The 12,324-nt window shown below is 45.7% G+C and overlaps 1 protein-coding gene across 3 annotated transcripts in view; it reads left to right on the top strand.

Annotated features, from left to right (window-relative positions):
* Positions 1–12,324, top strand: part of LOC147139358 (BMP/retinoic acid-inducible neural-specific protein 3-like) — a 69,849-nt gene that overhangs the window by 38,930 nt on the left and 18,595 nt on the right. For all 3 annotated transcript variants that reach the window (XM_086048048.1, XM_086048047.1, XM_086048046.1), the window contains exons 3-4: positions 6,087–6,277; positions 9,162–9,346. In XM_086048048.1, coding sequence (XP_085904174.1) covers positions 6,087–6,277; positions 9,162–9,346 — 376 coding nt within the window. The remainder of the gene's footprint in view (positions 1–6,086; positions 6,278–9,161; positions 9,347–12,324) is intronic.

Raw genomic sequence — 12,324 nt, 5'->3', positions numbered from 1 at the left:
ACCAGAAGCAGCGTCCACTCATATGAGCTGAATTGGAATGCCGCTGCCACTTTGTGGGACTGAACACTTCATTTGTTTTGGCCGAATGCCGCTGTCTTGGTCTCCTTTGGCGTTAATGGCCGCTCAGTGTCCGTCGGTCCACTTTTTCACCTCGGGCTTGCCGTTGTCGTTGTTTACCGTTTCCTCAGTCCTCACAACTTGAGTCGACTTGTTGCACCTGCATCTGGGCAACCGTCCTTGGTTTTGTTTGCATCAACGGCCGCCCAACTCTGCCTCTGCTAACCACGAGATGCGACTCCACCTCAGCCTCTCATCTTTCAGGTGTCTGTGTCAGACCCCATCACAAAAAAGAACAGTAAGAAAAAGAACAAAAGCCGGGCTGAAGAAAACAGCTTCACTAATCCAATTAAAGTAGTGCGGTGCATGTGTTTGGCAGTAACAGTAACGGTGTTGGCATTATTCACACACAAAGTCGTTCATTGGATTACCGATGACTGAACAAGTTCATTCTGTCAGTCACGGCATGTACCGTACTTATAAGGCCATTAGTCCCAGTGCTGCTTACAAGTATAAGCAAAGTTTAGCTGTTGTAACATCAACGACAATTATGATGAACACCTCATGCATTTCTGATTTATTCAGAATGTTAAGTGTCACACAACTATAACATGAAGTAAAGCACGTATGTAATGCAAAAGCTTAAGAGACTCGATGTTGTTGTGGCAGAAAGGCAACGATTGCGCTCTTAGGAGCAACTCCACAAGGCGCTTGGAGCACTCTGTTGACCTGCTCAATATGACCTTGGAAACCCCCATTGTGGAACGACAAGCTTACAGGAAAGCATGTATCGTTACCAATGCAAATGGCCAATTACACTGTATTTGCTTTGCTTCTGTGTGACATTTAAACAGTCCAATGATTAGCTGTAGTGGGAATACACTGTGTAGGTCAGCACCCATTAGCATGTTTGAGAAGCTTCGGCGGCTTCAAAGTTGTGAATCGAATAGCTTGCGTTAACCTTGGATTTTCATGTTTTGCCTTTCGGGTCCGCTGGGAAGCTCCGTCGGAAAGCGGCTCCGTCGGGAAGCGGCCGCGTCGGCTTCCTTTCAGACTGAATGCGAATGATCTCGTTTGTTGTTTCCAAGCCTGTTATGGACTGCAGAATTGCGAGGTGGGCTCACTCGCATGTCAGGGGCCAGTTGAGTGGGATTCAGTTGGACAAGGCCCTTTTGGAACATGCTCTTTGCATGTTCAACACTCACGTGCACGTTTTTGCGTTGTCGTTTTGCAGCATGTGATCTTGATGAGTGTGGTGATTTCCAGAGCCTTGGCATTTTACCAGTAATTTTATGTCCGTTATTCGCCATCTATTTCCAGCGTGGGTACCCTTCGGTCGTCCCTCATTCGCCTTTTTTGGGGGGGCAATAAACTAGTACCCACTTATAGGCCTGTCTACCTCTGTTTTTCAACGGGCTTCCATCAGTGAATCTTACTGCAAACTTCAATAGCTTCAATAGCTAATCTTATGTCTTTTTGTCTTATTGTCACTTATTGTCTCCTAAGCTTATCCTTGTGTGAGATTTGGGATTGGTCCTGATAATTGGGTCCAAAACCATCCGGGGCCGACAATCTTAAATAATGAACGTGTTCAATATGTACGAGCAAAAATCTTCATTTGTGTATGTGTGGGGTAAGCCGAGTTCTCCTGAGCTAGTTGACTTGGCAAACTGTGACGTGACGGATTGTAGCCAATCAAAGAATCTCTGTGACTGACAAACGAGGAAGCGCCGCTAAATCAAACAAAGCAATATCGTGCGCACTGTTCAGCCGTCCATTTTCCGAACCACTTATCCTCGTCTCTCGGGTGGTGGGAGCGCCGGAGGCTACCCGGCCGCCGTCTCCGCTCCTCTTGGGGACTACCCGACGACCATCGGAAGAGCCTGGTCGTCGTCTCGGTGTTTATGAAGTCACATGTGATTCCGCCAGAGAGCTCCCGTGACAGAGGACTGGTTTCTTGACCGGCGGTGGAAAAGAGTCTTCATGTGTTGGGGGGAGCTGTGTTGAGATTATCTGAGCAGCCCACACACAATATGAGCCAAACTCTCAAAGGTCCGACTTTTTAATCTTTGTGTGTGGGGGGTCTGCCAAAGATGAAAAATATTGTAAGATTGAAAATCCTTATGTGTGTACCTGGCCTGAGACTTGTGGGGCATTACTTAGAAGGGTTAAGCTTGGACTTTGCATTGTTGGATTTGAAATGTGTATGTATGGGGAGGACATGCAAACTCCACACAGGAAGGCCGTTTTTTTAATTTTTATTTTTTTTCTCTCAGTCACTAGCAAGCTGTCTACGGTGAGATTACGGCGTCTGTCTGGCTCCAGTTGGCTGCTATCTTGTACAGGCTTAAAAGTGTTGCTGATAAATTTGTTCTGACTCTCTGATGACTGCAAGCGCCGGCCGGCATGCAAATAAAAAGCTTGCAGGCTTTTTATTAACCGGGGGTCATAATTTCACACTATTGAAGTCCCGACTGGAGGCATTTCCCCAACGAATAATGACATTGAGGCTGATTCAAACAGTAACGGATGTAGGTCACTGTCAGTTTTCATGTGGCACATACATCATAGAGAGGTAATGCCGTTGCAATTTTTGTTATGGCTAGATTGAGCCAAAAGACCGGGAAAGAAAATATGAGGCCACCCATCATGAAAACAAGAGGCCACCGTGCATCATGACGCGCTTGAATTTGGACACTTTCAACTTCGGGACTTTCTCCATGTTTTATCATTTTGAGCAGCAGAGTATTCAAGCAGAATTGACCTTTGACACCCAAATTTCAGATGGTTCCCTGGGCTTTCCTCAGAAGCCCGGCATTTTGAAGCAATTTTATGGAAAAGGAATCGTCAAGTGGAAAGCAAGTCAACAACTGCAATTTCAATGTACACTATGGCCAGAAACATAATTTTACACTGAATAATATGCGTTTGCCTTTTTTTTTTTCCTTTTCTCCAATTTCACACTCGGTGAAAGTCTTGACGTGAGTGTGAACGCTTGTTTGTCCCAACATGATTGACTGATGACCAGCTCGGGTTGTAGTTTGTTTTTGACTCGGACTTCCTGGTGAGCCTCAGCAAGATAAGATCACAAATGTGTTTGCTGCGCTGCCTTGCTTCGTCCCACAAACCGTGCAACACTTCCATTCTCTTTGGGAATCCCAAATCCCTCCAAAGTAATGGAGGAGGACTTCAAATGTATGGATTCAGCATTGGCCTTCCCTTGCGCACTCTTCTGAAATTCGCTCGCACGTGACTTTCCACAGCAAATACCAAACGGGCTTTATGGTGGGCTCTCCTTAAATGTACATTTAAGGGCCAGTGTAAGAAAAGGAATGCAGCTGGACTTGGATATTTTTCTTGCTAAGATAAAGCTCCCAACGTGCCCCCCTACACCGTAGCCCAGACAAAGAAAGAGGAGGGCAGACTTCTGTCACGTGTACTCAAAAGCCAGACTTGCCGCCAACGTCTTCATCATCAGCCTTTTGACAGCCTCCCTGAGCAATTTTCTTCTCGTCTTTCTGTCAGTTTTGGGGGGTCGGCATGCCTTAAATGTGTTCCGTGCTACACTCGGTGCCTCGGAAATGCGTTTGTACTCTTCTCCCGACCCGTACCTTTGAAAAAGGGGACCGCTCTGATTTTGTGGCAGCTTTCTGCGGACCGCGGCTTGTCCTGTAAAATGCGGAACCAACGATGACAGGAAAAGTCTCCTCGAGCAGCTGCACTTTATTTTGGGGCACGTTCAACGGTGACTCCCATTGAAGGTGACTTTGAATGTGATTGGTTCATTGTGAACAAAGACACATCACCAGGTCTGGGAGGGTGCAAACACTCGTGCAACGAGATGAGTTCCCTGTTGGAGTTTTTCCCAGCCTCACTAAAATATTCAGAAAAGTCAGTAGGAAAGGTTATAGGGCGTTGCAATTATTTAGCATTCTTTCTTTCTGTCATTCGAACAGGGGTTTGTCGACTTTTTCTATCCACTCTATGTGGCGCTCAAGCACGCACCGCATTTTGTTTGCACTTTTGAATGGCAGGGTGGTTCAGCGGGCTGTGAGCGAGTGCTAGCCTCATGCTCGGTGTTTTTTTTTAGCGCATCAGCCATTCTCGAGGTTGCTCCCCTAATTTGCAATGTTGAGCGGGGGGCCGCGCCCTGAGGCTGCCTCAACGCCGCGATGGATCGGAGACCCCCGGGCTGCGATGGACGGGCAAAAGCTTACTCGCCCTTACTCCGATCAGATCGCATCCCCGGAGCCGGCTCCTGCTGAGACGCAACGCTCCAGCTCGCTGGAAAAGGCCAGCCGGCGGCCGGGAGTGCGCCGAGGCCCTTGTTCAAGCTGCTGTCTCGGTGCGCACGCGTGTTTGCCATTGGAAGTAGGCAGGATCTCAGCGAGAAATCAGTCAGTGTTTGAGGAAGGCCCACCCCCTTGTAGCTGTGATTGCTTGAGGGCTTCAAGTCTAATTTGTAGCGCATATATACAAAGGGGGCGGCACGGTGGTCGACTGGCTAGCACGTCCGCCTCACGGTTCTGAGGTCGCGGGTTCGATCCCGGCTCCGGCCTCCCTGCGTGGAGTTTGCATGTTCTCCCCGTGAATGCGTGGGTTTTCTCCGGGTACTGCGGTTTCCTCCCACATTCCAAAAACATGCATGGTAAGTTGATTGGACACTCTAAATTGCCCCTAGGTGGGTGTGTTTATGTTTGTCTGTCTGTGTGTGCCCTGCGATTGGCTGGCAACCAATTCAGGGTGTCCCCCGCCTACTGGCCGAAGACAGCTGGGATAGGCTCCAGCACGCCCGCGACCCTCGTGAGCATAAGCGGTATGGATAATGGATGGATGGATATTTACAAAGTCAATCCAGCCCGAGCTCTAGGAGTAGTCACAAGTGTCAAAGAATGCGGTGCCTATGTGGCTCAATGCCTCCATTTCAAGTCGCCCCCCGTGGATAACACACAAATATATCCTATGGTGACTGGTTATGGGGAGGGACAGACATGAAAGCGGGTTTAATGAGCTGTTTTCTGTTTGGTGGATTTCCCAGGGGGTTATTGTTATTGGTGGAAATTGATTGGCAGCAGGCCAGCCCCCGCGGGGGCTGAATGGTATTCCGGGCAATCGAAAATTACTTTCAGCAAAGGTAGCTTGCTGTCGCTGTTTACTGCTGCAATATTTGTGACCACATTTGTCTCTTCGTAAGGAAGTCGCGGACCTCCCACGCATTTGGAGCCTAGATGCATAGAAAGAAACATCAGAGTGCTCCTTTGAAAAGTCTTCTTTCAGATTTGACCAACCTGCATTTTTGTTGTACAAACGTTTGAGAATTGGAAATGTGCTTTTAGCCTACATGTTGATGTTAATGATTTGGATCAAGACCTACAGGATAATTCAGCAAAGGTTACGAAAACAATATGCTTGCAAATTGTTATTCAGGCATACCTTGGATCTTATGGAACTTATGCATCTAAAATGCAACCTTATGCTCTGCGATTGGAAGGTGTGTCATCTGCTTTGATAGGGGAAAATATTGAATACACCATATGCAGTATTTGAGGGGTATTCATCTTTGTATCAAGAATCAGGTTCTGCACTGGCTAGATAAAGGCCGCTTGGCATGCTCCAAGGCCAGGCTGAATATCAAATGAAGCCTGCACCAAAAGAGGTGCTCAGAGCAGCAAGGGCCTGTCCAAGAATTGGGGAAGAAAACAAAAATAATCACGTGCTAAGTGCAGATGAGAAAAGATTGGGCAATTTTTATGAATAATCCTCTGCAGAGAAACCCGATGTTTTTCCGCTGCAGTGGCAAGCCATCGTCACAGTCAGATGGCACAAAATAACGGCGCACGTGCATGAGCACACACTTTTTGGGGGGGAAAATCATCTCGATATAACAAACTCATTAGACGACCTTGAATGATTCATTTTCCTACAATGCTTAGCTTGTATGCGTCCTTTTCTTCTTTTTTTTTCCTAAAGACGTGCATACATATGTGATGTATGATTTGCATTCTCTCCTTGTGTCTGTGACATTTCAGGGAGTTCGGACGATGGAAGGTGAACAGCCTGGCCTTGGAAGGGCAAGTGAACAACGGCTTGCCCTTTCCACTGGACCCAGAGTTCCTGCAGACCGTTCGGCATCTTGGCAGGCGGCCCAGTCTCAGCGCCATCACTGACAACCTTATAAGGAAATACGGAACCCACTTCCTCCTCTCTGCCACGCTGGGAGGTAAAGAAAGTCAACGGGATCTGCTTCACTTGGACTATTGTTTGAAATGTTGTGCTCTGCGCTTGCTGCCCACCAATCTGTCACATTTGGGTGGATAATGGTCTTGGTAGAGTGCATTTCTTTTTTGAAATGGCAAACAAAGCTGCAGGGCAGCAGGACCAAAACATACTAAATGAACAAAGCCCAAAAAACAAGATGCAAAGTCAGAAAAAACAGACTGACGAGACAACGAGGCACACGGACATGAGGCGAGGGCTGAAGGGAGCTGGTTGGTAGACACAAGGAGCAAGGCCGATGAGACAAAGACATAACGAGCCGACTGGGAAGACATGAACAAGGGACACGGGAAGACGACATCATGTGAAACAAAACAAAAGAGAAGGCTGAGGTGAAAAAAGTCTACCCACCCTATATGTATATATATATATATATATATATATATATATATATATATATATATATATATATATATATATATATATATATATATATATATATATATATATATATATATATATATACTTAGCACAACACTGGTGACATTGGGAGTAAGAGAGTCCACCAAATACGTGAAAAAATAGCATTTCATCGCTGTCGTGTGAAAAACACGTTTGCCCAATTTTTTAATTTTTATAAAATGTTCATGTTAATGCGATGTCTGTAATGCGGGAACACCATTCACGTAAAAATAAGAAAGATACAAAATGGACATAATTGTTTTTCACACAACAGCGACAATATAATCAATACAGAGAAAGGTAAAAATACCTGACAGAAAAATGTATTCAAATATAAAAGACAAGCCGCCCCCCAAAAAATGATCAAATGTAAATCAAATGCACAGTCTCTTGAAATTATTAGATTGCGTCGCTAGCTAAGGGCATGTCCAGAAGCGCACGGCAATCTTGATGAATGAAATCCCCTACATGCGGGATCGGCCAGACATCGCTGGCAATTATTTGTTGTGTTCTCTTAATCATGCAAAAGGTCACACCCAAACACCCACAGCCTCCCCCACCCCCCCCCCACCCCCACCACCACACACACAGACAGACGCACGCACACCCAGGCCAGGATGTTGTTTTGAAGTGCCCTTTGATTATTCCTCAACTTGTCAGACAGCGTGAACTTACTTCTACAATGACCAGCCATTTGCTGTTCTTAAATAGAGCCCCCATTGACATTGTATGTTAATTTCTTTTGACGCATGGCTCAACATACATTCGTTATTCATTCACACACTGTCATTTTTTACATCGCTTTCTCAATTAAAATAACCAACAACTTCATTTCTTAGTTGCATTTCTCACATTAATGGATGCATTTGACCAACATTCATGTTTCCACAGCAACGTGAAATAAAGAGACGCTAGTAGTTTTTGGTGATGAATTAATTTCCACTAATTGATTTAAGTCGAAAAAAAAATCCCTTAAAATGAACAGATGCGATGAAGCGCATCCATTATTGTTCCTCTAGAACAAACTGATAAGACCAGTGGAGACTGAGATTGTGCTAAAGGTGACACATTATGGATAGGAAAATGCCTTTCTAATTGCTTGTAATATATTAGCCTGTCCTCTGGAATGCTTGCTCTGCCATCGAGCGCGGATGAACGTGCCAGGTCAACATTGTGTGGGTCGCCTATTTCTGAGACTGCAAGTGAGGGGATTGCTACATTTGCTGAGTTGTCACATGACAATTTGGACAAATGATAAAATACCCCCACACTGTGTTTCTGGGCCCATGACTTAGTAGCCGTGCAGCGCAAAGATGTGCCATTTTCAAGCGACTCGGATGGACTTCACGGGTGCAGACTATTAGAAGCTTTTCCAACATTATCAGTGCCAGCTTTTAATAACCGGCACATTTGGCAAAGCGCTCAACTTGTGTTTCAATGTTTGTCACTTGTCACATGCGCAGATCTGTTCTGTCACTGATATGTGGAATTGGGCAACTTGGCGATGAAGTCAAATCTCGATCGCCTCTCGCTTCTTCTTTCGCACTCGACTAACAGTTATGATAATAATTGATCAATTTGTCGATTATATTAGTTGTCAATTCACGGATGAATTGTTGGAATTGTAATTCACACACTAAGCTAGTAGTAGCCCTCGCCTCGTTGCCCGGGGATCTGATTGTTTTTTTTGTTGTTTTTTTTCAGTGTCTAAGACATTCAGATGACAAGTGTGTCCTCTGCTCTCTAACGCACTTTGTTAGCTGCAGGGTCTCTTGAGATGAAATGAGCGCTGCATCACCCATTAACCCTCATTTTGTCTGGAGGATTTTTCAATTGCTAACTGCTACTGCATGTCAGTGCTCGGACAGCTTTAGATTTGCGCTTCAAAAATCTCTCATTAAGGGCTCTTAGGTTGGGCTGGAGCAGGGTTGATATGCAAGGTGGCATGAGCTGAAGCCACACAATCATTTGAGAAATTGGAAATGCATACATGAATAAATAAAATGCACACTACATTAGAACCTTGTTTGAAGTGATCTTTCTTTTTGAATGACTGTCCTTGGTGAAATTCTATTTTTTTCCAATGTAGTGTTTTGTTGAGTGTGTTGCTGCAGATTTTTTTTTTTTTTTTTTTGTGCCTAAAATGGCAAGGGTTGGGAGATTTGCGCAGTTACCCAATAGTCTAGTTTGAAATATAGCGTGTTTTGTTTTATTTTCTTCTTCTTTTGTCTTTGTATGGAGCCCCACATTTAAATAAGATGGTACTGCAAACATGTTGTCGGTCTTCTCGGGCAAACAAAACATTGGATAAGTGATGCTTGAATTTGTAAACCGCCCTCAAGTTGTTGTTGTTGTTGCTTTGAACATTTGACTTGTCATTGGATTGACTAATGAGATTTGAATGTGTCTGTCTTTGCAATTGACAGGAGAAGAGTCTTTAATGATCTTTGTGGACAAGCGCAAGTTGAGTCGAACCAGTGAGTTGAGTGACGCTAATGGTACAGCTGTGACTCTGGAGGCTCTCCACCAGTTGGCTGCCTCCTACTTCATTGACAGGGAGAGCACCCTGCACAAGCTGCACCACATACAGATCGCCTCCACTGTCATCAAGGTAAAATTCTGCTGCTGCTGCTGCTTTCTGCTTAAAAAAAGATCCCAAATCGAAGGGGAGATTATACAAACATTTTTTACATTGTTTAGACATTTACCAGTCCTCTATTATATTATATTGTCTTATATTATATGATATAAAAGAAACTACTTTTGCAGGGTGATTTTGGGAAGGGTGTGTTATACATGGGGCCGTGTTATTTTACGGTCGTTTTTTTAATGTCATCGTATGGCTCGCACACGGTGAAATGGCAGCAAGGCACAGGTACTCTGAACAGTAGCAGCAGAATCCGGAATGTTTGACTGTAGCAGCACTATGGAATGCGTGTGTGTGTGGGTGTGGGGGGGGGGGGGGGTGTGCATGCGTGTATGCGTGTGTGTGTGTGGGGGGGGCTGTGTTGGTGTGAGCAGCGCCGTGAGGTCAAGGTGAACTTTGTGACGGCTGGTTGGGAAAAGCTTTCTCTGAATCTCCTGATGGACCGGTAGCGCCTTTCAGGCGGCAGCAGCGGGTCAAAGAGGCGGCGGGCAGGGCGCCGGTTGTCACCTGTGATAGCTTCAGCTCTTGGGAGGCAACAGGACGTGTCGCTCTCCTCCACGCAGCGCAGGGGGCAGCCGATGATCCTTCGCGCTGTCTTGACCGCTCGGTGGAGCCGCTGTCGTTCTGCCTCAGCGCAAGCGGGCCAATCACACAGCGATGCCTGCGGTCTGTCAGAAACAAGCAGCTTTCGGCAGATGTTTTTCCCCCGAGCGGCCTCGGGCCGCGCGGACGCTGCCGAGCCGTCTTGATGACAGCTGGACCAGGAGAGGTCAGAGGAGATCGCCTGAAAGACGAAAATGGTGCGGGCGTCTCGAATTTGTGCGAGGGACTGGCAATTCTCAAGGCGAACTCAAGTCGTTCTGGAGTCAAATGCGTTGCCTCGTGTCAGAAAGAGTCCTCCAACTATACGTAAACACACCTAAATAAAAAGGGCAAAGAAGAAAACATTGGGCGGTTCACATGTGGCAGCAAATCATTTCAGGTCACCAATTTGCAAAACACCACTGTCATTGTCATCAGCGAAATCTGTTGAAGTGCTATATCTTGACTGACGGCACCTGCGGATTTGCATATTCACATTTTTAAAAACACGTTTTCAATGTTTTAGAATGTTTTTTTTCCCTTATGTATTTCAATGGCTGTTAATTATATGCAGATTTTTTTCTTCATGCTGCGCCACTAATAGCGGGGGCCGACCGTCATTTTTTTTATTTTTGACAATTAACGTAGGCAATACAAAACATTTTTGCTTCAATGACTTGTGGGGTTTTTTTCTCGATTTGCTATCCCGCCCCCGAGTAGCCGTGGATTATGGCAACTGCTGGAGCGGATGAAGGCATTGCTTAGGTTTGATGTACTTGAAGAGGAAATCGTATCGTGTTGCTGAAAAGCATCATGCTGCTTTGGTCTCTTCTGGCAAATGAGAAGGGGAAATATTTTCGCAGCTCAGCCAACAGTCGATGATGCGATGTGTCATTGGAGTTGACGACCACAAAAGCAGAGAGGCCTACCAAGACAGAGATGAAGCCAGCACTACTGTTTGCTCATCTCTTGTGTGCGCGTTTGCCGGCTGGGAAGGCAAACAGCCAACTTTGCATATCAAGATATGCTTGTGGATGTAAATATCATTGTGCATCTTTTACCGCTGAATAGCTTCAGGGTGTGTTCATTCATCACTCTGTCAGTTCTTATCATGCCCAATGAATGAAATTGGCTGAGTCTGCCCTTTGCACTGCAGACTGAATTCTCATTGTCTCGTTTGTTTCATGTGTTTTTACTCTCTTCTTGCAAACAACCTATCAACATCACACAACCCCAAAAACTCAAAACGTAGACTCCTTTGAGAGCACCGCATTGCTCAGTGCTCATGTCATTTACTGGATTAATAAAGTGCAACGTGTTATAGTTATTTCCCCTCCATCCATCCATCCTTTGTTTATGTCCATGGTTAGGGCTCGGCATTTCACCGGTGGCGGGTGAGGCCATCACTTCCGCTAGCCACTTTGGAATTATACGTTGAACTCGGGACTCAATCATTTGTTGTTTTTTTTTCTTTTCTTAAGACAATCAAGGTTTTTATTCACCTCTACTAGTTTTGACGTCAACTGCCGTCTTCTTCGGGAGTTTTTAAGTCCTCTTCGTCTTTCATTTTCGTCAGGTGGTGGTGAAAATGAAGGACAAAGAGGACTTAAAAACTCCTGAAGAAGATGGCAGTTGACGTCGAAACTGGGAGAGATAAATAAAACCCTCGTTGTCTGAAGAAGAGAAAGAAAACAAATTACTGACCCTATAAGAAGACAAGATGAACTCATGAACCATGAACTCGGCAGCGACGGAAGGTCTGCCAATCGGTCACCGACAGACACCCGTTTTACTGGCGACTGATGGATTTCGCTGACGACTGACAGAAACACGTGGCGTGCAAATCTACACCGGGGTTGCTTAGGGCGACGCACATTTACCCCGCGCTCTTCTCATTCTGACATTGCCCGTTCCGAGGTCCCCGCTCTTTTGGTGACATGTTAGCACCTCCCACCAGAAATGCCATCGAGGAGGGAGGAGATGACAAAGGAGCCAGGGCTCCTCAGCAAATGCTTCGGGGTAACTCGGCTAACGAGCCGATGGCAACGGTCACGTCGCCGAGCCGGTGCTTGCAGCTGTATGCAGCCGTCAATAAGCGGAAGTTTGCGCCTCAAATAGCAACTTTATACCTCCTGACATCAAGTAGATAGCTATAGTGAAATTGTTGTTGTTGTATCTGTGCACGACAAAAGCGGATTTGATACGTATCTCAATACACGGTGTGCCGTGTATCGTTTTGTGAGCCTTTGTTATTAACACTTGTCAGTTACCAACTAAGGAACTTGTATTCTGATACAACATCCGACTACAAATAATGGACATACAAAAGGATTAACACTGACCGCCGCGATAGTCCACAA

The sequence above is a fragment of the Filicampus tigris genome, chromosome 12 (assembly GCF_054856515.1).
Source record: "Filicampus tigris isolate MCC_2025a chromosome 12, RoL_Ftig_1.0, whole genome shotgun sequence".
Classification (NCBI taxonomy): domain Eukaryota; kingdom Metazoa; phylum Chordata; class Actinopteri; order Syngnathiformes; family Syngnathidae; genus Filicampus; species Filicampus tigris.
Note: the sequence above shows the minus strand (reverse complement) of the source record. Positions and strands in the feature narration are given on the sequence as shown.